The sequence below is a fragment of the Thalassophryne amazonica genome, chromosome 10, assembly GCF_902500255.1.
Source record: "Thalassophryne amazonica chromosome 10, fThaAma1.1, whole genome shotgun sequence".
In the NCBI taxonomy this organism is placed as follows: Eukaryota; Metazoa; Chordata; class Actinopteri; order Batrachoidiformes; family Batrachoididae; genus Thalassophryne; species Thalassophryne amazonica.
In genome coordinates, this window is record NC_047112.1 from 53,923,786 (window position 1) to 53,950,197 (window position 26,412).

The 26,412-nt window shown below is 41.0% G+C and overlaps 1 protein-coding gene across 1 annotated transcript in view; it reads right to left on the reverse strand.

Moving 5' to 3' along the window:
* LOC117518106 (adhesion G-protein coupled receptor D2) overlaps positions 1-26,412 on the reverse strand; it is a 282,536-nt gene that overhangs the window by 251,153 nt on the left and 4,971 nt on the right. Inside the window, 7 exon segments of the mRNA XM_034179168.1 lie at positions 10,813-10,952; positions 12,865-12,974; positions 13,093-13,165; positions 14,772-14,807; positions 14,810-15,047; positions 17,607-17,815; positions 18,836-18,866. Coding sequence (XP_034035059.1) covers positions 10,813-10,952; positions 12,865-12,974; positions 13,093-13,165; positions 14,772-14,807; positions 14,810-15,047; positions 17,607-17,815; positions 18,836-18,866 — 837 coding nt within the window.

Genomic DNA, 26,412 nt, shown 5'->3' on the forward strand with positions numbered 1-26,412 from the left:
TCATCAGGAAATCATCAGGATGAAAGAAATCATAAAGGATGAACACTCTTAAAAGGGGAGTTGATAGGACATATATTTTTGGAGAAATTAGCAATTTTAGCTAACCAGTAAACAATGGATGTTGTGCTGCAATGCACCTTGGGATTTGGGGGTTTTAAATGTTGTTATTGTGGTTCAAGTTAGTTTAACAGTGTGTTAGTATTATTGATTTATTGTGTTTTGTAGTTCAATTGGTTTAGTCAGTTTAGTTTCTTGTTGTTACCATGAGTGAGTTAAGCGTCTCCACTACCTTAAATGAAGCCAATGTTATTTGAATAGGACTAAACTCAGTAAACATTCATTGATATACCTTTTCGAAAACCAAATGCTACATTATGTTTATTACCTCTACAAAAGTGATTATTTTCATTCACATCTATTTGTTGGTTTGTTGATTTGTTAGCAGGATTATCCAAAACTACCTACACTATTTTCCTGAGATTTGGTGGAAAATGTTTCCTTATTTGCACTGCCACATATTGTAACGTACGACTGATCCTTTGTGGTTCTCATGGATCAGGCATGAGCAGGAAAGGTTAGGCTACTGTATGTCCTTGGTGGAAGAGTGCACTTTACTGAGCACTCCTTCAGTTAACTGTTAGCTTAAAGAACCAGTGCTCTTACGTTGGATGTGAATACTTTATCAGTGATTGATGTGCTTATCTGGAGACCATGTAAATCTGGCTGTCATCACAGTTGACCCATAGTTGCTTTTGTATCTTAGATTCTTGGACATTTCTTGCTATCAGGTGCTTTCCAAGTAAATAACAGTGTTTGTGATTGAGAGTGTTTGTGAGTGACTTCATTATCAATGTTTACCATGACACAGACAGCGGTACACACTGCCCCCCCAATCGCTCAGACATTACATCATCCCCACAGTACCCCCCCCCCAACCCGAAACATGTTCTCACGGTTGTGTTTGATTAGCAAGATGGATTATGGGAATTCACAGCACATACCCATTTATTTGGTTGCATCTACTCAAATCACAGAGTTGACAAGATAATTTATTGTGCAGTCGTGCCCACAAATGTTTGGACAGTGACACAATTTTCCTCTGTATACCACCCCAGTTGAGCTAAAAGGACACAATCACAATGTGCTTGTTGTGTCAACTTTAAGCTTAATTACAACAGTTACTGCATTCAAAATTTAGCAAATGGCCTCTAAAAATGGACTGATTGTGGATAAAAATGGATGTAGTTTATATTACCAGAATTCTGATTTTAATTTCAACACTAAGAGAGTGCTGTAAAACAGTTCTGATATAAAAGTGTAATTGCTTGGGCTTTAACTGTGAAAGTACCACAATCAAAGTCTTTAGGTTGAGTTGAAAACGCAACCTTCTGTACAACAAAATCCCCAGTGTTAATATTCAATGAGCATAGTGTTAACATTAACCATCATTCCTGGGTTTACAGAGTTAATGGCCAAAAACAGGAGGTTCTCTGGTCTTCACAATTTCAGAGCTGAATGTGTAGCAGTAAAAATAAATGAATAAATTATGTTCATGATATTTTGCTGACTCACTCACTCCCTGACTGACTCATTAATCCCGTGCTTGCCCTGATGCCCTACGTATGAAAACGCATTTTCAACACTGTCGAGTGGATTAACACTGTTCAGATTTAAAACTTTGTGTTGGCACTTAATTGTGGAAATATTACAAAGACCTCATATTAAACCCACAGCCTTTTAGTAAGGGAACAATCTGCACTCTCATAGCACCACAGTTGAAAATTTACAGCAGGTGTTAAGCAAAGACTCAACTCAAAGAGAGTTAAATTTACACTTTGAGATTAAACAAAACTAAAAGAAGGAAAAAATGGGAGCGGTACAGGAGCGGGAGTCATTCTAAATGGGAGCGGGATGGGAGTGGGAGTCATTTTACCAGGAGTGGGACGGGACAGGAATTTTTTTTTTTACTCTGGCCCGGGATTGGGATGGGACAGGAATTTTTGGGAGTGGGACGGGACAGAAATGAAAATCTACTCCCATGTCACCCTCTAATCTGGACGTCCCAGACGGACAACACGTACTGTGTTTGGACGGACATGAACTAACAACTGCCCACTGCGACGCCTGTGTGTCTGCTTGCTGTCCTTACGTGGACCTAAATAAAAACATATATTGCTGTGGTGACAGGCTGCAGCAAGCGAGCGCGCACATGGTGCGGACATTGACAGGCTGCTCCCAGGTTGAAACAGACCATCAGATCATAACACGCAGATCTGACTGTCACACCACCCCCATGAGCTCTGTTCCACATGACGCGGTGTCAGTCCTGCGGTGCGGCGTCCACAAGACACGCATATCGAGCAGGACACGCATTCGGGCCAGCTGGACACACACCAGCATGTGGACATGAGAAGAGCGAACTGATTTTCATTCATGTCATTTCATGACTGTACGTCCGTGACCATGGGTCATCTACAGAGGAACAGACGGATCATATTTGTATTGCCCGCTTGATAAGAGGGATTCAATATAATGGAGTGTTTTTATATGTTGTGCGGTTTTATTTTTTTTAAATACGTCCATATCCTTCCTGATATGAGGCAGCTTTTACAGGACAGCGACTGTAGCTCAGTGGTAAAGTTTCTGACTGGCAATCAGAGTATTTGGCATGTGTTCAATTCCTGTGGGTGGCATGTAATTTTTTGTTTTTTTATTTTCACAGCAGCTGCACAATGTGTAACCAGCATTTTTTGCTTATAAAAAGAAACCTCAAGCAGACTAGATTCAGCGGGGTGACCATCTGCTTTGGCCATACTAACAGTAACAAAACAAAGCACAGAGAATTGTCACACACACACAGAGACAGACGTGTTGGAGTTAAGCACACACACACATATATACACTCAACAAAAATATAAATGCAACACTTTTGGTTTTGCTCCCATTTTGTATGAGATAAACTCAAAGATCTAAAACTTTTTCCACATACACAATATCACCATTTCCCTCAAATATTGTTCACAAACCTGTGATAGTGAGCACTTCTCCTTTGCTGAGATAATCCATCCCACCTCACAGGTGTACCATATCAAGATGCTGATTAGACACCATGATTAGTGCACAGGTGTGCCTTAGACTGTCCACAATAAAAGGCCACTCTGAAAGGTGCAGTTTTGTTTTATTGGGGGGGGATACCAGTCAGTATCTGGTGTGACCACCATTTGCCTCATGCAGTGCAACACATCTCCTTCGCATAGAGTTGATCAGGTTATCAATTGTGGCCTGTGGAATGTTGGTCCACTCCTCTTCAAAGGCTGTGCGAAGTTGCTGGATATTGGCAGGAACTGGTACATGCTGTCATATACGCTGGTCCAGAGCATCCCAAACATGCGCAATGGGTGACATGTCCGGTGAGTATGCCGGCCATGCAAGAACTGGGACATTTTCAGCTTCCAAGAATTGTGTACAGATCCTTGCAACATTGGGCCGTGCATTATCCTGCTGCAACATGAGGTGATGTTCTTGGATGGCACAACAATGGGCCTCAGGATCTCATCACGGTATCTCTGTGCATTCAAAATGCCATCAATAAAATGCACCTGTGTTCTTCGTCCATAACAGACGCATGCCCATACCATAACCCCACCGCCACCATGGGCCACTCGATCCACAACATTGACATCAGAAAACCGCTCACCCACACGACGCCACACACGCTGTCTGCCATCTGCCCTGAACAGTGTGATCCGGGATTCATCTGTGAAGAGAACACCTCTCCAACGTGCCAACGCCAGCGAATGTGAGCATTTGCCCACTCAAGTCGGTTATGACGACGAACTGGAGTCAGGTCGAGACCCCGATGAGGACGACGAGCATGCAGATGAGCTTCCCTGAGACGGTTTCTGACAGTTTGTGCAGAAATTCTTTGGTTATGCAAACCGATTGTTTCAGCAGCTGTCCGAGTGGCTGGTCTCAGACGATCTTGGAGGTGAACATGCTGGATGTGGAGGTCCTAGGCTGGTGTGGTTACACGTGGTCTGCGGTTGTGAGGCTGGTTGGATGTACTGCCAAATTCTCTGAAACGCCTTTATAGACGGCTTATGGTAGAGAAATGAACATTCAAGACACAAGCAACAGCTCTGGTTGACATTCCTGCTGTCAGCATGCCAATTGCACGCTCCCTCAAATCTTGCGACATCTGTGACATTGTGTTGTGTGATTAAACTGCACCTTTCAGAGTGGCCTTTTATTGTGGGCAGTCTAAGGCACACCTGTGCACTAATCATGGTGTCTAATCAGCATCTTGATATGGCACACCTGTGAGGTGGGATGGATTATCTCAGCAAAGGAGAAGTGCTCACTATCACAGATTTAGACTGGTTTGTGAAAAATAATTGAGGGAAATGGTGATATTGTGTATGTGGAAAAAGTTTTAGATCTTTGAGTTCATCTCATACAAAATGGGAGCAAAACCAAAAGTGTTGCATTTATATTTTTGTTGAGTGTATATATATATATATATATATATATATATATATATATATGTGTGTGTGTGTGTGTGTGTATGTATAAGTTGAGAGAGAGAGAGAGAGCGAGATACCAGATCAGTCACTGATTCTTTTCTAGACCTGAATGGATTGTGTGACTTCAACGCAACGATTCATCAGATGCTCCTTGTCTGGTCTGGCCCACAAATGTTTTATTGTGGTAAAAGAATGTATCCAGGACTTCTGCAATCAGTGATAGACAGCATTACAATTCATAAGCTATACAAATACAGAACATACTACATGATATTTGCATGGATATACGAGGTCTGTCCCATAAAGTATAGGTCCGTTTTATTTTTTTCAAACAACTATATGGATGTTCATTCAGATGTTTTTACGTCAGACATGCTTGAACCCTCGTGCGCATGCGTGAGTTTTTCACGCCTGTCGGTGACGTCATTCGCCTGTGGAGCACTCCTTGTGGAGGGAGGTCATCCAGCCCCTTCGTCGGAATTCCTTTGTCTGAGAAGTTGCTGAGAGACTGGCGCTTTGTTGATCAAAATTGTTTTCTAAACCTGTGAGACACATCGAAGTGGACACGGTTCGAAAAATTAGCTGGTTTTCCGGTGAAAATTTTAACGGCTGATGAGAGATTTTGAGGTGATAACTGTCGCTTTAAGGACTTCCCACGGTGCGAGACTTGTGCAGCGCTCTCATGCGCCATCGTCAGCCTGTTTCAAGCTGAAAACCCTCCACATTTCAGGCTCTATTGATCCAGGACGTCATGAGAGAACAGAGAAGTTTCAGAAGAAGTCGGTTTCAGCATTTTAATCCGGATATTCCCTGTTAAAGGAGATTTTTTTAATGAAAGACGTGCGGGCGGATTGCAAGCGTCGGCTCACAGCCGCCGCGAACGCTCCGCCACAGGAAAAACACCTCCGTTGGAAGCCTTAAGGACAAGTTGGAACATGTTCAGCTGTTAAACAATTTCTCATATACTCACTCCACTGAAAAGCCATTCAAAGCCGCCTGGATTTTACAAATGGTTATCAACACGGAGGTGTTTTTCCTGTACCGCCCGCACCGCCGCGCCGGCTGCATCCCGACGCGCGGACCCGTCCGCACGTCTTATCATTAAAAAAAAATCTCCTTTAACAGTGGAATATTCGGATAAAATGGCTGAAAACCGACTTCTTCTGAAACTTCTCTGTTCTCGTCACGATGTCCTGGATCAATAGAGCCTGAAATGTGGAGGTTTTCAGCTTGAAACAGGCTGACGACGGCACCTGGAGTGCTGCACGAGTCTCGCTCCGTGGGGAAGTCCTTAAAGCGACAGAATCACCTCAAAAATTCTCTTCATCAGCCGTTAAAATTTTCACCGAAAACCAGCTTAATTTTTCGACCGTGTCCACTTCGATGTGTCTCACAGGTTTAGAAAAATTTTGATCAAACAAAGCACCAGTCTCTCAGCAACTTCTCAGACAAAGGAATTTCCGACGAGGGGCTGGACGACTCCTCCCACAAGGTAGTGCTCACAGGTGAATGACGTCACCGACAGCGTGGAAAAACTCACGCATTCGCACGAGGGTTCAAGCATGTCTGATGTAAAAACATATGAATGAAATCCATATAGTGTTTTGAAAAAAATAAAAATTACCTATACTTTATGGACAGCCCTCGTATATATAAACCATGCCCTACATATCTGGATCAGGCTCAAAACGTCTTAATTGCCTATGATAGAGCTTCAACCGTTGCAGTCATTATACTGCTCCCGGCTCCAGAGGAGGTGTAGAGAGAAGCAGTTCTCTGAGACTGGCAATTTTTTTATTTAGTTATTTAAAGACACATCACCTTTGTGTACCTGGGATATTTTTTGGATCCAAATTCAAATTGCAAAGGCATGCTGACTGATTATTAGCATGCTGAAAAATTCCATACACAAATTTAAGAAGCGAAATATGTGATTGTCATAATGACTAAACTGATGACCGTCATAATTACCTGCACCTTTCTTAAAACTTGACAGACTGCCCCTCTGAGTGAGCCGCAGCCGTTCCTGACTCCAGTTCTTCATAAAAGGGTCAAGATGACACAATCCTCAGTCTGAGGGTCATGGACCAATTCCAAGGGTGATGTTCTGATCCTGAAATCATTTTCTTCCAGGATAGAATGGAAAGACGTGGGTTGTGTAACACACTGATGTTACCTAGCAAAAAAAAAAAAATTGGTTATTTTTTTATGTTAAATTAATTAAAATGAAATGCACACATCAGATCAAGCACTGACCGACACCTCCAACACAGATCAAAAATCCAAGGAAAGGGTCTCATCATCATCATCATCACTCATCATGGTTGTATGCACATAAGGCCACATCCTCTCTGTAGGCTTCTCTGTCCTTGGCTGCTGTCTCTCTGCTTCCAGTGTCTACCACCAGATCATTTTGGTATCCTGACTGCTGTGTTAACCTCTGGCTCACCTGTAGTCCCTGGTTTTGTCCAATCCAATTCCATCGATGTCTTCTTATCTCATCACTGACTGGGTTGACCTGTGTCCTATCCATTATCTGGTTGATCTTAAAATCCTTCTCAAACATTGGAAATGAAAAGCGTCTATGTGCTTCTTGTCTTTCTTTGTGATTTTTCATATATCACAGCTACTTAAGAGTACTGACTGAAATGGGGTCTTAACAGGCGGATTTTAGTCAACCTCATATTCCATATTTTTCCAGAAAAAGCTGTAATTTGTATCAAGGTGTACCTGGCTTAGAAGCCTTTGCTTGAGCCTTAAAAATGATAAGGTATGACAAAAAGACACAATCGTAGGGGTGTGCATCTCTCCTTACGATGAAGGAATAATAATTTGTATTATGAAATGATTCATGTCGATGTGATTCAGTGTGATATGATGCAATCCAATCCAGGAACACAGGCAGTATCAGAAATTGCAGCACAGAAGACCAGGAGAAAAAGCTAGCTGTTGTTAGCATAACATAAATACATAGCCTCATTTCCCATTCTGAACTGGTATGACAGTATTAACAGATTCTGAAATGAATGCGTGAAACCTCCTGCCAACATTTGAACTTTCACAAGAGTTTTAAGACCAGAGGAAAGAGTGAAACAAGCTTAACTCAATGTGAATTACAATGGTAAAATCAAGCCATCGAGTGGACCATACGGTGCATCAAAAAAAAGTATTCACAGCGCTTCACTATCTACATTTTGTTGTTGTACAACTTATTCCAAATGGAGTAAATTCATTTTTTTCCATTAGCATTCTACTCACAACACCCCACAATTGACAACATGATAAAATTTTTTGTTTTGTTTTTTTATTTTTGCAAATTTATTAAAATTAAACACTAAGAAATGACATGTTACATAACACCTGTTGCTCATTCTTTGGGCAGCAATTACAGCCTCAAGTCTTCTTGAATATGATGCCACAGCTTGGTGCACCTATCTTTGGGCAGTTTTGTCCATTCCTCTTTGTAGCACCTCTCCAGCTCCATCAGGTTGGATGGGGAAGATCTGTGCACAGCCATTTTCAGATTTCACCAGAAATGTTTAATCGGATTCTGATCTGGGCTCTGGCTGGGCCACTCAAGCACAGTCATAGAGTTGTGCTGAAGCCACTCCGTTGATATCTTGGCTGTGTGCTTAGGGTCATTGTCATGCTGAAAGATGAACTATCACCCCAGTCTGAGGTCAAGAGTGTTCTGGAGCAGGTTTTCATCCAGGATGTCTCTGTACATTGCTGCATTCATCTTTCCCTCAATCCTGACTAGTCTCCCAGTTCCTGCTGCTGAAAATCATCCCCACAGCATGATGCTGCACCACCATGCTTCACTGTAGGGATGGTGCCTGGTTTCCTATAAACATAACGCCTGGCATTCACGCCAAAGAATTCAATCTTTTGCCGCGTTCACACCGGGCGCGATCAGACACTACAACTTCGCAGGGGTTGCATGGCGACGGACGCGCCTCCTTCACCCGGTGTGTTGCTCTGCTTTTGCTGCAAAAATCTGCCCCGGTGTGTCATCAAATAGGAGGAGCTTCCATTCCACTCGCCGGCTCCGGTTGTCAGTCAAGTTAACATTACGGACCTTGATCACATGAAGCGAAGTTGTTGGTGGAAAACTCCCAATACAGAGGGTATCATTATTTTCTGCAGTAGCTGCGACTGGGGCGGCTGCTTTCAGCGTCCTTCCACCTCTGGCGGGACCCAATTTGAGGACCTCCTGTCCCGTTCACGCACGCACATGTAAACAATTAAAAAAAAAAAAGAAACTCCGCTGCTTGCTGCAGGGCTGCACCTCACTCTTTCCCCCCCCAAAAACTCTGTCATAATTGTGTTTAGAACCAGTCACCATTTGTTTTATTATACATCTGTGTAGTTAATTAATAAAATATTCTCCACAGACGATTTGCTCGCGCGTACATTGTAAAAAAAAAAAGAAACTCCGCTCCCCGCTGCTGCAGGCTGCTGCTCGCATCCAAAAACTCCGTCATAATTGTGAAATAAAGGACAAAAGAGACATAAGTCCTCTCACAGGCTGCTATCAGATACAGGACATGTTCACATCTTCAGTCAAACTCCAAACATCTCCACGTCACTACATATTCAGTCCCTGATTGGTCATCGCGGTGCGACGAGACGAAAAAGTTCAGATTTTCAACTTGGGGAGGAGTGCAACGCAACGTGATGCAACACAATATCGCACCAGAAACATGTCAATCGCTCAAAATCGTTCACTCGCATCGCTTCACTCGCGTCCATCGTGTCGCGCTGCGTGACTTGGTGCCAAAACGCGTCCTTACATAGGGATTACTGGCAACCTGTCGCTGCCCGGTCGCTCGCGTCGCGCCCGGTGTGAACGCAGCATTTGTGTCATCAGAAACAGAGAATTTGTCTCTCGTGGCCTGAGAGACCTTCCGGTCCCTTTGGCAAACTCCAGGCGGGCTCTCATGTGCCTTTTCCTAAGGAGTAGCTTCTGTCTGGCCCACTCTACTATACAGGCCTGATTGGGGATTGCTGCAGAGATGATTGCCCTTCTGGAAAGTTCTCCTCTCTCCACAGAAGAATGCTGAGAGCTCTGACAGAGTGACCATCGGTTCTTGGTCACCTCCGACTAAGGCCCTTCTCTCCCCCGATCCCTGAGTTTAGATGGGCAGCCAGCTCTAGGAAGAGCACTGGTGGATCTGAATTTCTTTCATTTACAGATGATGGAGGCCACTGTGCTCATTGGGACCTTCAAAGCAGCAGAAATATTTCTGTACCCTTCCCCAGAATTGTGCCTCAGGACAATCCTGTCTCAGAGGTATACAGACAATTCCTTGCCTTCATGCTTGGTTTGTGCTCTCACATGCACTGTTAATTAATTTGCAGGACTCTGTTGAAAACGAATACACATGGACAGCGAAGGGAGGGGGGAGGGCCAGCAGCGATGTTTAATGACAGTTCTGTGGCAAATGTACAACCAAGCTGTAGGGTGGGCTCCATAGAGAAGAACCCCCAACCTCCCACTCACTCAAAAAAAAAAAAAAAAACAGCGAAAAAGTGACCAGAGCTGCATAGTGCTTCTTTAAAATGTATTTTTAATTAGTATTAGTATTAATCTGACATGATCTCTGGTCCTTACAATTGGGCACCGGCAGTCTCGTTTGAGGGTGGGCTCTAAAGGGGTAAAATATGACGCATATGACATAATTTCTCTACTTCCGGGGACAAAACACAGCATTGTCAATGGGTTTGGGCAAATTACATGTAAACAAAGTGAAAATGCAACGAAAAAGTGATGGTGTTGGGAAAGAGGACATTGGTTTGCGGTTGTGGTTTATGACCCGGAGCTCAAATGTGTCAAGTCAGTTTTGTAGGCGAGAGAATGGAGTTACTCTGTCTAGCTGGTAGGCTAACACCTACAGACACGACGTCTCCCATCTACCTCGTCTTTTCTTCTCCACTGGGAACCGGAAAAAAAAAAAACCTTTTCCATGACTGCTTCGATGACTGCAGCTGAAACAAAACAGTTCGGTGCCCTATTATCTACAGTAAACCTTTACAGAAGACAGTTTGAAGTTTTTTTCTAAACAGAATGTTAATTCAGAGATGATATTTGGCTGTTCTCACTAAAATGAGACAGGTGTGTTTTGATTAAAAGCTCTGACTGGTGCAACTTACAGCACAGTGAGCAATAGTGTGCCTGAGCAGATAATGGGATTTGTGTGTTGGTCAAGGACAACCAGTAAAAATGGATGCTGTTGTTAGCAATATGGCAGGTCAGTATAGCAGTTTCATGTCCCATTTATGTCTTAACTGGTTTGATGAGAAAGAGGATGCGATGAATAAGAGCCTGACAGGGCAGTAAGGCCAGACTATGGTCAGAATCCAGTGAGTGAAGGACAGCAGTGTGTTCAGCAAAGTCTGATTTGTCCCTGTAACTTGTTCTTGAATAACCTGTTTAAACAAATGAGAAAACAAGACTAGTGTGACATAAAAAAAAAATATTTTAAAGAAATCAGCAAAGAATGCAAGTGTAACATCTCTGCAAGTACCAGAAATGGGAGTGAGGAATTTGGACTCTTATTGCTCACTGGAGACAATGATGTCAGTACGGGAGAAGTCTGTTTGAAGGGTGGGATTCCCAGTGATGTGAGCCTTAAAATATTTCAACAATCATGTTGAAGCTTCAGTTAACGTTTTGCAATATATGACTAAGCCACCTATCTGTGAACAGGAAAGCGAAAAAGAATGAGACGAGAAGAAAGCTGCACAGGCAGGGCTGGTGGTCAAGTGGTTTGTGTGCTTGGGTTCAGGGCGGAAGGGTCCCAGTTCAAACCCCACCCCTGCCACATTTCTCCATGTAATGTGGAGTTGAATAAAACTGATATAAAACTTGTGCCAAATCAATATGCAGATCCCCCTTGGATCTGCTGTGGCGACTTTGAGTGAAAAATTACTATTAAAGCTCTGGCATATAATCATGTCTTTCTATGTCTCCAATAAACTGTCTTTCTAGTACAATAAAATGGTCTTACTCTCTCATTTTCACACTTTGAGTGCCTTGAAGTTTGAAATTGTTTTTAGAGTTATTTGATGTCCGGGTGCAAGAATAGTGATGAAATATGGCACCATGCTTTTAGACCACAGCAAGCCTGCTCAAATCTAGCATATATGTCTATAATTCACATAGATTGCCAAGATACTCGTATTTTACTCTCTCACTCATCTTCAACCACTTAGGGTCACAGGGAGCTGGAGCCGATTCCAGCATAGGGTGTGATCACCAAGAAATTTGCTCTTTAGAATACTGAAACAAGACACAAGGGACGTTAAAGTACCCTTGTGTGTCCTTGCAAATTTTTGACACACAATGGGCTGTCAGAACTTTGTGATCTGATGAAGGATGTTATGAGCCCCGACGAATCAATAAGTGTATCCCGCTGTACCTCTGGAAATGTGAGTGACAATTGCTTTTACACATACGTACATGTAAAAGAACAAAATATATCAGATTAAAAGTATACATGTACTGACAAAATTAGTCTCTTGGGGAGAAATCTAGGTGTGTTAATCCAATTTCTCATAATCAGACAATGATCGTTATCAGTTAAAACATATCGGAAGAGCAAATACACTATGCGTGTGCTCATAAATTTATTGGTGTGTCAAAATGGCTGTTGTGATGCGCAAATGGCTAGTAATGCTGTTCACTCACAGCGCTGTGAAAGGGGCAGCTGAGTGGGTAAGTCTGCTCTTGCCAGTACATAGCCTCTCCATCAGCAAGCCCTAGGTAGTGCCTCTTCATGGTGACACACAGAAACTGAGTACCTCGGGGTCTCAGGCTAAACTACAAGGGACTCAGAGGAGGTTTGGCCCCAAGACCCATGGCATGCAAGACCCACCGCCTGAGGACATAACTTGCTGCTGTTGGAACCAAACCCCCAGCTATGGGTTAAATAGCTCCACTGCCTTGTGGGTCTCTCGGGAGAGAGCAAGGCTAAGGGAGTAAACCCCAACAGAAAATCAGGAGTGGAGCCATTAAGGCGACTGACATTGGGAATCCACATGTCTCCTGGCAGCTCCTGCAGCCAAGCTGATACCAAATGTATTGCCCTGCATTCCTTTGGACCACATCAGTAAGGCCGAGAGGGGGGTCCTGACGACTGGGCATCCCAGGATCTCCATACACTCTGCCCAGGCCTGCGCACTGGAGAGGTCACTCCAGTGCCGCTGCCTCAGCGCCAAGACCAACACAGGGGACAGCAGTTACGAGTTATAAGTCCATAGCTGATTGGTGCAAGCTCGGACGCTACGGGCTGTCTCTGACCGTGGGAGGGATCTCTGCGTCCCACTGGTCAGCCATCACCCGTCCCAAGCTGGGCAGCCCCCAGCCAGTAAGGTGCTGACCCGCCACAGTCTGCCTGCTTCAATGGGTGCTTGGAGCTTAGGGCTACGCCGACAAGCAGACTGAAAACCCTGCACCAGGCAAAAAAACAAAAAGGCCAGCCTTACAACTGGCAAGCTGGAATGTACAGCCGATCCAGGATCGGGCTCTTTAGTCATAGCAGGCGCTGCACCCCAACTACCGACTGACCCACGGCGCAGGTCCATTGTCTCCCGAGACAGACGGATGCCAGATAAATTTAGTGGAAAATAGAACTCAAAATCTGTGAATGGTAAACAGATTCCCATAATAACTGTTTTTACAAATGAATCTTCTTTGCACACAAATTACATAAAATGCCAGCCATTTTGTATTTTCATAAAGATCAAATTATTCATAATGTAAAGTGTTGCCCCTAAATATGATACTATAGTGTGACAGTCTTGCTCAATTCATCATAATGAAATAAAAACAAGACTTGTATGCCATGGATTGTTGTTTGGTGAAAATCATAATTTACACCTAAACAGGTGACGGTATCTCACTTTGAGCTCAATTTTAGGGTATAATTACTACCTAAACCCTCATCAGACACTGATCTTTGAATTCCTGAGTAAATTCTACATTAGAATCAATCATCAGGATGTATGGCACTTCCGACATAAATAAAACCCCCTGTGCTCCTGGACTAATATGGAGAGTCCTTCAAGCTGAGAAAAAGCTCCAACTGGTGTTTCTTTCTCCTTGATATGAGGGTGGAATGGGGAGGAGTTAGGCTTGGGAGAGTGCCAAAAGACAGAAGTGACGTTTTGGTATGGAGATGCTGACCGGTAGTGCCAATAAATGATTTAAAGAACCTTTATGTCACACATAGAACACACAACAGAGACGCAAACTGTAAATGTTTAAAATCATAATTACCCTTCTAACAGAACAAGAAGGCAATTTTGGAAAATTTGTGAAAACCCACTGGAAAAGAAAAACTGTACAGCTCACAACAAACATCACATTCAGTTAAGAGGCTGGACAACTAAATAATCTACATTAAAATCATTTTATTTTGCTTTGCATGAGCCATGTAAACTTGCTCAATTTATCCCAGTGCAGCACATGAACAAATTCCTCATGGGAGCTACAGTCCTTGCGGAAAGTATTTTTCACATGGTCATTAAGGGGTATTGTGTGTAGAATTTTGAGGGAAAAAAAACATCCATTTTGGAATAAGGCTGTAACATAACAAGAGGCTGTAACATAAAATAATGTGAATATTTTCCAGATGCACTGTATAGGACCAGATCACTCAGACAATGTTCAAGACAGTCAGAAATTGAGGCTGAAAACAAGACTATGAATGGCAAATGTTAATTTTCTGGTGGGGTTATGGTAGAAGTCCTGACATAACTGGGCCTGATCTGATCAGTCTGGGTTTACTACTGGGCCAGATTAGTAGTGGCATTTATTTTTCTCAACTTAAGAGTGTAAGATGGGTGGAGTTCACAACATCACGCCAGCTCAGATCTTGGCGTGTTGCTGAAAAATCTGAAGTCCAAAATTACTTTCACATGTTTTGTGTGTTGTTTTTCTATATGAAAACCCCACCCATCTAACTCCAGAGTTTGTCGATTAAGTTTGTTTTGACTTACGATTCTTCAGCTTCTTCTTCCCATGTTGCATCCTGACTAATGTACCTTGACCTGGTCTGTCTCTCTACAAGCCCTTAAGGACAGGTTCAAATTTCATGGCAGCACCACTCCTCTTGAACACCAGCGCATAGGAAATAGGTGAACACTCCTTTTCCATGGTGTAAATTTCACTGCTGTGCAGTACTCAATCCCAGATGTGCAGCTCTGTGATGCTCCCTGACAATGACTCATCCTTCTTAAACAAACCCCCAGAGATATCCTGATCCTGCACAGTGATGAGCTGCCATTAGGCCCCATGCTCTGGTACGCATGAAGTCCATCACCCCTGGACACTACAACACCATCACCAAACAGCATCCAGCTTCTGGCATTCTGGCTCCTAGAAGTGCAGACTGAATGCCAAGAGCCGTCATGCTCAACGGCTTCATGCTAAGGCCCATAAACAAGATGGACCAGAACAGCCAGCTGCGCAAGATTTCCCTGGATCAGGTCTGCCCAGAGCTGGAACTCATTAATGTATGACTGGATGAAATAAGAAAAAATGGTGGAAAATCTAACACAGTTTAGTTTAAAGCAGAGACATATACAAATGATCATCCAGCCTAAGAAGGGGAAGCATTCTTCCTGTCAGTGAACTTCAGAAAGGTCTCCAAGGAACCTTTTTCACCACATCCAGAGAGAGGAAATAGCATTACCGTCAACATGTAATCTCACAAAATGACAAAATGTCATTTTGTGACTGAATTCAAACAATGAGAAAAACACTAGTGCAATCTCTGTGGATAAATCCACTCAAATTGAGTCAAAATTCCTAAAAATAAAATATATATATGAGTAAATGTGTTATATCAAATTAAAAGTATACAAAATCTCAAAATGGTGTTAGTATAATTACACAGCCAATAAATTAAAATATAATCTGTTGAATCTTTGTTTATTATTATTATTATTACTGGGAAAGTGTTGAGAAACATTCTAAGGTCCATCTAAATTGTTGCAGTTCATAATTGGTAAATGCTATCATTGTATTGCAGCATTGTTTCCTTACTTTTATTAAAGTTACTGTCTTTATATAGAATTGGATTGACGCTAGGTTGGACTTAGGTGCAATGACAAGGAATTGGCATCAGTGTCTCCATTGTAAGCAACATATTTATAATGTGCTTAAAAATTACACTTGTAGCAGCTGAGCACCAGAGCGAGGAGAGTGCCTTAAAGCAGTGATTCACAATGGATTAAATTTTTCAAGTGTCTTAAAAACTCACAAGCATCACATAACACTATGCTAACTGACGAACATTAGCATTACAACTTGGTAGCATCACATAACACAATGCTAATGAGCTAACTATGAAAACTTGCTAGCATCACAAAATATGATGCTAACAGGCCAGCATTAGCATGAAAACACTCTAGCATCACATAAGGGGATGGCATCACATGCTTTGCTAACAGGCTAAAGTCAACATGAGCTGAGTGCCTTTATTACGAGCAACAGGATTTACAATGTACTTCAATTAACTGACTTCGTTGTACAACCACAATTCCAGTGAAGTTGGGACGTTGTGGAAAATGTAAATTAAAAACAAAATACAAAGATTTGCAAATCCTCTTCAACCTATATTCAATTGAATACACCACAAAGACAAGATATTTAATAGTGCAAGATATTTAATGTTCAAACTGATAGACATTTTTGTTTTTGTGCAAATATTTGCTCATTTTGAAATGGATACCTGCAACACATTTCAAAAAAGTTGGGATGGGGCAGAACTTTCTACACGTAAGCGGCAAGGCTGAAAACCAACATTGAATGCCCGTGACCTTCAATCTCTCAGGCGGCACTGCATTAAAAACCAACATCATTGTGTGAAGGATCTTACTGCGTGGCCTCAGGATCACTTCAGAAAACCATTGTCAGTTAACACAGTTCGTCGCAACATCTACAAGTGCAAGTTAAAACTTTACCATGCAAAGCGAAAGCCATACATCAACAACATACAGGAACGCCGCCGCCTTCTCTGGGCCTGAGCTCATTTGAAATAGACAGACGCAAAGTGAAAAAGTGTCCTGTGGTCTGATGAGTCCACATTTCAAGTTGTTTTTTGAAATCAAGGACGTTGTGTCCTCCGGACAAAAGAGGAAAAAGACCATCCAGATTGTTACCAGTGCAAAGTTCAAAAGCCAGCATCTGTGATGGTATGGGGGTGTGTTAGTGCACATGACATGGACAACTTACACATCTGTGATGGCACAATCAATGCTGAAAGGTACATCCAGGTTTTGGAGCAACACATGCTGCCATCCAAGCAACGTCTTTTTCAGGGACGTCCCTGCTTATTTCAGCAAGACAATAACAAGCCACATTCTGCACGTGTTACAACAGCGTGGCTTCATAGTAATAGAGTGTGGGTACTAGACTGGCCTGCCTACAGTCCAGACCTGTCGCCCATTGAAAATGAGTGGCGCATTATGAAGCGCAAAATATCACAATGGAGACCCTGGACTGTTGAACAACTGAAGTTGTACATCAAGCAAGAATGAGAAAGAATTCCACCTAAACGCTTCAACAATTAGTGTCCTCAGTTCCCAAACACTTATTGATTGTTGTTAGAAGGAAAGGTGATGTAACACAGTGGTAAACATACCACTGTCCCAGCTTTTTTGAAACGTGTTGCAGGCATCCATTTCAAAATGAGCAAATACAGTATTTGCGCTAAAACAATAAAGTTTATCAGTTTGAACATTAAATATCTTGTCTTTGTGGTGTATTCAACTGAATATAGGTTGAAGGGGATTTGCAAATAATTGTATTCTGTTTTTATTTACATTTTACACAATGTCCCAACTTCATTAGAATTGGTGTTGTAATTTTTCTTAGAAAATCTCACTGCACATCTTCAGGTAATTTTACATGTTGCATGAAAAAATGACAACCTAACTGTGTGGCTTGAATTGCTATTTTTAAATGTGTTTTTAAGTTAACAAGCAGACTGAAAATGCATTTCATAGCAGAAACGTTATACAAAAAGAGAAGGTCTTCATCAGTAATATAAATGTGCTGAACCTACGTGTCGTGACTTTCTTGGCAATCCAGACAGGGTAAGAGATGTTCAGTGACAATAAAAATCGGGTTAGCTGTTGGTTCTCTGCAGATGTGGAGACAGTGGCTAACGACCCTGAGCGCTGGTTACATAAGTGGACCGCGTCGTGCCAAGGCAGCCGATCTGGTACATACTCATAGTACAGCTCATCACGTGTAAGCAGAGGTCTGGATTCCACTGTGAAGGCTGTTCAAAAGAAATAAAAGAAGAAGAAAGGAAAACATCAGTGGAGCGGCCTGAGTACAACCCTACCAAAACAGATTTTAGTCTAATAACTGTTGATTTTCACAACAGACGTGTCAGAATCTGGCAACGCTGACTGTGAAGTGATTATGGGAGAAAACTGGAGCAGAACAGACTACTTGTTGCATCAGACTATAAAGGGATATAAAAAAATTTTTGCTTACTTTCATACCCACAAGTAGGCCCTTTCCCTGTCTGTCAACCTGAGTTTTTACTCATTTTTTTGAAAAGCAAACAGCCAGTTTTTATGAAACCTGGAAGTACTGTTTTAAAAAAAAAAAAAAAAAATCAAAGAAAGCATCAAAGTTTGGCAATGATCCTGTAAAAAAGAGTTTACTGCCAAATTATGACAAGCATTACCATAATTTTTTAGCAATAATTGGAAAATGAATGTAATGATTTAAAAAGGCATGGCAGATTTGACAGTGGCTGAGAGGGACCCACAACTCACAAATGGAAAAACAAAAAAATATTCAAATACAAAAAAAACTACCTACATCAATTCAACAAAAGGTAGCAGATGTATCAATTTAATTTGATAATGTTTCTGCTGCAAATTCAGACAGCACATGCAAAGACAGAAACACTTGGAAAAGTTTCACTTCACAGTGAAGTTCTCACAACACAAACAGAATTTTCTACCCAGAGGACTTGTTTCATGTGATGCAGGCTAGATTTGATTATGTTCTGTGTTTGCAAGCTTTTACCCAATTTGTTTGTTTTTTTTTGCAATAACTACCTATAGTTGAATTGATGCATATTTTAATTCATTTATTTATTACATTTGTAAGTGATTTCTGCTTATGCTGGTGTTGGCTTAATTTGGAAGTGTTGTGGCACCTCTCAGCCACTGTACATTTCGATCCAAATACAATTAGCGTCAGATTACCCGGTTCAGTATTTTACAGTATAAACTGATGTGTATGGTTCCAATGGTTCCAACAGAAATGGAAACTAACTCACCTGTTACAATGCAACGGTTGTGAAACCAAACCTGAAACATATCAAGAAGCACATGTAATTCAAGACTGAAAATGACATAAAATAAAACAGTTTATTATATGGCTGTGATGCCACACACGCTCTAATTGGCTGATTTCCAGTCTAATATTTTCCCATATCAGACCAGTTACCATGACAATTGGTCTGGAACACGTATCACTTTCTTCACAAACCAAAAAGCTAAAGACACGATTACAAAAACCAAGTCGGACATGAACATACTCCATAAATTTCTAAACAGCACTGAAAAAAAAAAAAAAAACAGATCAAAAGTTTACCAGCTGACGACCGGACCATCTGTTAGCAAGTTCTTCATGGAGGTGACGTGAACAGATCTGACAACGAACCATCAGCCGCTTTCATATTCGGGGCGATACTGTAAGTTTGCATTGTTTCATATATATATATATATATATATATATATATATATATACGAGGTCTGTGAGAAAAGTATCCGACCTTTGTATTTTTTTCAAAAACCATATGGATTTGAATCACGTGTGATTGCATCAGCCAAGCTTGAACCTTCGTGCGCATGCGTGAGCTTTTTCACGCCTGTCGGTTGCGTCATTCGCCTGTGAGCAGGCTTTGTGTGAGCAGTGGTCCACCCCTATCATCGTTTTTTTATTGCGAATAAATGTCTGAACGATTTGGAGCTTTGCTGCATCAATTTTTTTCCAGAAACTGTGAGAGACCTCCAGGTGGACACTGTTCGGAAAATTAATATGGCTTTGAGGGACGATTTTATGGGGATTACACAGATTAAGGAGTGATCCAGACGGTTTAAAGACCGCCCACAACTGCTGAGAGCGTGCTGCGCTCCGAGCGCCGATCGACAGGCTCACACCCCGCTGAAACAACCAGATCATTTCCAACGTGAAGGCTTTGTTGATCCGGGACGTTGTCTGACTTTCACAAAAAGGCAGAAGGCGTGGACATCAGCACTTTTTCGGCACATTCCACTGTTACAGGAGTTTTTTTCATGGAAAGAGAAGCGGAGGGACGCGCCACGGAGCTGTTCATTACACGGCACAAAACCACCTCCGTGTTGGTCTCACAGGACGGCTTTCAGGTGGATTTCAGATGGCCGTCGAGTGCTTTTCAGTCGTGTGATTATCCGAGAAATTGAGCATGAGCTGGACATGCCCCAACATGTCCTGTGAGGCTTCATCATGGCGTTGCTTTGTGCCATGCGGCTCCACCGTGACGCGCGGAACTCCGCTCCTCTTTCCATGACAAAATCTCCTGTAACAGTGGAATGTGCCGTTCATTTCTAAACTGGACGCTGTCTTGATCCGTATGTCGTCTGACTAGCACAGGAATTGTGAAAAGACGTGGACATCAGCACTTTTTTGGCACATTGAGACAGTTGTGCAGAGGAGTCCCGCGCGTCGTGGTGGAGCCGCATGGCGCAAAGCAACGCCGTGATGAAGCCTCACAGGACATGTTGGGGCATGTTCAGCTCAGACATTTATTCGCAATAAAAAAACGACAAGAGGGGTGGACCAGTGCTCACACAAAGCCTGCTCACAGGCGATTGACGCAACCGACAGGCGTGAAAAAACTCACGCATGTGCACGAAGGTTCAAGCTTGGCTGATGCAATCACACGTGATTCAAATCCATATGGTTTTTGAAAAAAATAAAAAGGTCAGATACTTTTCTCACAGACCTCGTATATATACAAACCCCAATTCCAATGAAGTTGGTACGTTGTGTAAAATGTAAATAGAAACAGAATACAATAATTTGCAAATCCTCTTCAACCTATATTCAACTGAATACAGCACAAAGACAAGATATTTAATGTTCAAACTGATAAACTTTATTGTTTTTTTATACAAATATTTGCTCATTTTGAAATGGATGCCTGCAACACATTTCAAAAAAGCTGGGACAGTGGTATGTTTACCACTGTGTTACATCACCTTTACTTCTAACAACACTCAATAAGCATTTGGGAACTGAGGACACTAATTGTTGAAGCTTTGTATGTGGAATTCGTTCCCATTGTTGCTTGATGTATGACTTCAGTTGTTCAACAGTCTCTGCTGTTGTATTTTGCGCTTCATAATGCGCCACACGTTTTCAATGGGCGACAGGTCTGGACTGCAGGCAGACCAGTCTAGTACCCATACTCTTTTAATACGAAGCCACGCTGCTGTACCACGTGCAGAATGTGGCTTAGCATTGTCTTGCTGAAATAAGCAGGGATGTCCCTGAAAAAGACATTGCTTGGATGGCAGCATGTGTTGCTCCAAAACCTGGATGTACCTTTCAGCATTGATGGTGCCATCACAGATGTGTAAGTTGCCCATGCCATGGGCAGTAACACACCCCCACACCATCAAAGATGCTGGCTTTTGAACTTTGCACTGGTAACAATCTGGATGTTCTTTTTCCTCTTTTGTCTGGAGGACATGACATCCATGATTTCCAAAAACAATTTGAAACGTGGACTCATCAGACCACAGCACACTTCTCCACTTTGTGTCTGTCCATTTCAAATGAGCTCGGGCCCAGAGAAGATGGCAGCGTTTCTGGATGTTGTTGATGTATGGCTTTTGCTTTGCATGGTAGAGTTTTAACTTGCACTTGCAGATGTAGCGACGAACTGTGTTAACTGACAATGGTTTTCTGAAGTGATCCTAAGCCCATTCATTGGAATTGGGGATATAAATATATATATATAGTAGCCATGATTTTCCTTTATAAATCATAAATCATTTGTTGTCTGGATCAGAAATTTCAGTTAAATATATCATATGGCAGATGAACACACTGATATTTGAGAAGTGAAATGAGGTTTCTAGTATTTACAGAAAGTGTGCAATAATTATTTAAACAAAATTAGGCAGGTGCATAAATTTGGGCACCCTTGTCATTTTATTGATTTCAATACATTTAGCACTAATTATTGGAACATAAAATTGGTTTGGTAAGCTCACTGACCCTTGTCCTCCTTACACAGGAGAATTCAATCATGAGAAAGGGTATTTAAGGTGGCCATTTGCAAATGTTTCCCCTCTATGCATCTCTTCTAATGAATGGCAACATGGGAGCCTCTAAACAACTCTCAAATAAAAACAAAGACTGTTCAACATCATGACTGAGGGGAAGGATACAAAAACTATCTCAGAGATTTCAGCCATCAGTTTCCACTGTGAGGAACATAGTGAGGAAATGGAAGACCACAGGCACAGTACTAATTAAGGCCCAAAGTGGCAGGCCAAGAAAAATCTCAGGTTAGCTGAAGGGAAGGATGGTGAGAACAGTCATAGTCAACATACAGATCTGAGATGTTTTGTAAATGGTCCAAAATACCTTCAACCAGAATCCAGACTCTCATTGGAAGGTATAGGAAGTGTTTAGAGGCTGTTAACAACTTCTGCAAAAGGAGGATTAGGGATAGGTATCGAGAACCGGTTCCTTTTGGGTATCGTTAAGAGATGATTCAATCCACCGGCATCAATAACCTTTTTGCTTAACGATTCCGTTATCAGTCCTTCAGAGTGGCCATTGCTTTTGGGGGTGTTTGTCAGGAAAATGATCATTTCTCTACATTGATTACAGACCCTGCAGCGGGTCTGTAATCAACTTTTCTGCAGCGAGGCTTTGCTTTGAACATTAAACCAATCGAAGCAGTGATTCGCAGATCGGAGCAGTGCTTCAATGCTTCGATCTGGTGCTTCATTGATTCATTGTTTTATTTCGCTTTATCTTAATTTTCCCCACTAAAGCCCTAAAGATATTATATAATATTTTATAACTTAAAAACAAGACCAATGCTAACGCATTAGCATGTCTACAGTGTTTTCAATGTTAAAGTTAGCATTGTGTGTGCATTTGTTTTCTGTATAATAATGGCTCAGCGTTCATTGTCATAAAAGAGTCAAATTGTATTTTTTTATTTTTATTCAGATATTAAATATCAACAACAATAATAATAGTAATAATAACTCATAACTAATAATGCTACAAATTTAATAATGCAGCAATTTTTGAGAAAGAGACAAAAAGATCCTGATGAAACAAAACAACAGAAAAGATAAAACTAACTAACAATGTGTGCATTTGTTTTCTGTATAATAATGGCTCAGCGTTCATTGTCATAAAAGAGTCAAATTGTATTTTTTTACTTTTATTCAGATATTAAATATCAACAACAATAATAATAGTAATAATAACTCATAATAACTAATAATGCTACAATAATTTAATAATGCTACAATTTTAGAGAAAGAGACAAAAAGAACCTGATGAAACAAAACAGAAAAGATAAAACCAACTAACAATGTAAATACATAAATAATATATAGAAATAAATAACTATTTTCCTGTGAACACCTAGTGACTCTTACATCTCCACTTCATCCCTGTTTTATTTAAGTTTAATGACAACTTGTTTCTTTCAAACCATATTTTCAATTTCTTAATTTCTTCAGTGATTTCCTCCAGAACTATCTGCCAAACTAGAAAACTGCTGCATCCTAGTAAGGGAAGAATACTACTGGAATGAATATGAATAAGGAAAGTTGGGTTTTTTTCTCACCAAAATGGATGCTGCACTCACTGCAGTTTATTGTCTAGAATAGTCCCAGATTGTATTTCAGAGCTACTAGAATTCAAACATTTTCGTGTAGGTGGTGTTGGGGGGTAATTTTGGATTTCAACCTTTTTTGTTTTTCGTCAATCATGAGTCAAGTTTGTGCGGATTAAAGTCACTAACTGGGACTCCTGTCTTGTTGGGAGAAAGAAACGAGAATTGCCCTCCGTTCTGTTCACACAGCTCCAAACACTGTGCGGCTCTCTGCCGAGTCAAGTTAGAACGATAGAGTCCAGTCGGAATTAATAAATTCAAAGCGAAATGCTGTTTAAATCAAATGACACCTCTTTCCAAATGTTGTAATACAAACAAACTGCAATCGATCAAAATGTTTTTTTCCTCCCAAAATAAGTCATCCTGCGCTGATGTGCAGCAGGTATAGAGAGACATTCATGCAAAAATGTCTGAAAGGAAATGCTTTTGACAAAAACTTCAGACTTTATTTATTTTTATTTATGTCCAGAGATCAAGGATCCTGTGACCAATTTAAAATGTTGTTGACATAGAAAACCTGTCAAGCCTACTTTTAGTACACAGAAAATTCACAAGAGGTATCGATAAGGGAATTAATAAGGAATCGGATTAATAAGCGGAATCAATATCCATATCGAAAAAATCTTATCAATACCCATACCTAAGAAGGATCTACTAAATATTGATGTATTTTTTTCTGTTGGAGTGCCCAAATTTATGCATCTGCCTAATTTTGTTTAAAGAATTATTGCATAATTTCTGGAAATCCTATAAACTTAATTTCACTTTTCAAATATCACTGTGTTTGTCTGTTACATGATATATTTAACTGAAACTGCTTATCCAAACAACCAATGATTTACAAAGGAAAATCATAGAAATCATCAGGAAATCATCAGGATGAAAGAAATCATAAAGGATGAACACTCTTAAAAAGGGGAGTTGATAGGACATATATTTTTGGAGAAATTAGCAATTTTAGCTAACCAGTAAACAATGGATGTTGTGCTGCAATGCACCTTGGGATTTGGGGGTTTTAAATGTTGTTATTGTGGTTCAAGTTAGTTTAACAGTGTTGTTAGTATTATTGATTTATTGTGTTTTGTAGTTCAATTGGTTTAGTCAGTTTAGTTTCTTGTTGTTACCATGAGTGAGTTAAGCGTCTCCACTACCTTAAATGAAGCCAATGTTATTTGAATAGGACTAAACTCAGTAAACATTCATTGATATACCTTTTCGAAAACCAAATGCTACATTATGTTATTACCTCTACAAAAGTGATTATTTTCATTCACATCTATTTGTTGGTTTGTTGATTTGTTAGCAGGATTATCCAAAACTACCTACACTATTTTCCTGAGATTTGGTGGAAAATATGTTTCCTTATTTGCACTGCCACATATTGTAACGTACGACTGATCCTTTGTGGTTCTCATGGATCAGGCATGAGCAGGAAAGGTTAGGCTACTGTATGTCCTTGGTGGAAGAGTGCACTTTACTGAGCACTCCTTCAGTTAACTGTTAGCTTAAAGAACCAGTGCTCTTACGTTGGATGTGAATACTTTATCAGTGATTGATGTGCTTATCTGGAGACCATGTAAATCTGGCTGTCATCACAGTTGACCCATAGTTGCTTTTGTAGCTTAGATTCTTGGACATTTCTTGCTATCAGGTGCTTTCCAAGTAAATAACAGTGTTTGTGATTGAGAGTGTTTGTGAGTGACTTCATTATCAATGTTTACCATGACACAGACAGCGGTACACACTGCCCCCCCAATCGCTCAGACATTACATCATCCCCACAGTACTCCCCCCCCCAACCCGAAACATGTTCTCACGGTTGTGTTTGATTAGCAAGATGGATTATGGGAATTCACAGCACATACCCATTTATTTGGTTGCAATCTACTCAAATCACAGAGTTGACAAGATAATTTATTGTGCAGTCGTGCCCACAAATGTTTGGACAGTGACACAATTTTCCTCTGTATACCACCCCAGTTGAGCTAAAAGGACACAATCACAATGTGCTTGTTGTGTCAACTTTAAGCTTAATTACAACAGTTACTGCATTCAAAATTTAGCAAATGGCCTCTAAAAATGGACTGATTGTGGATAAAAATGGATGTAGTTTGATATTACCAGAATTCTGATTTTAATTTCAACACTAAAGAGAGTGCTGTAAAACAGTTCTGATATAAAAGTGTAATTGCTTGGGCTTTAACTGTGAAAGTACCACAATCAAAGTCTTTAGGTTGAGTTGAAAACGCAACCTTCTGTACAACAAAATCCCCAGTGTTAATATTCAATGAGCATAGTGTTAACATTAACCATCATTCCTGGGTTTACAGAGTTAATGGCCAAAAACAGGAGGTTCTCTGGTCTTCACAATTTCAGAGCTGAATGTGTAGCAGTAAAAATAAATGAATAAATTATGTTCATGATATTTTGCTGACTCACTCACTCCCTGACTGACTCATTAATCCCGTGCTTGCCCTGATGCCCTACGTATGAAAACGCATTTTCAACACTGTCGAGTGGATTAACACTGTTCAGATTTAAAACTTTGTGTTGGCACTTAATTGTGGAAATATTACAAAGACCTCATATTAAACCCACAGCCTTTTAGTAAGGGAACAATCTGCACTCTCATAGCACCACAGTTGAAAATTTACAGCAGGTGTTAAGCAAAGACTCAACTCAAAGAGAGTTAAATTTACACTTTGAGATTAAACAACACCCCAACACCCCAAGTTCTCCCTATCAAAAGCAAACATTAATTGTACTTACTTGAGCAAGGAAATGTAAACTCTGGTTCCTGTGCTGTGTTCAAAGCTTTGTGTTTGTTGTTTGCCTCGAAGACAGTTAAATTAATCAAAATAAATGATCCAGGGGCACTTCCGGGGGGCTGTAGCTCCCCCTGTGTAGCCCCCCCAAAAATAATGGCTCATTTATTATTT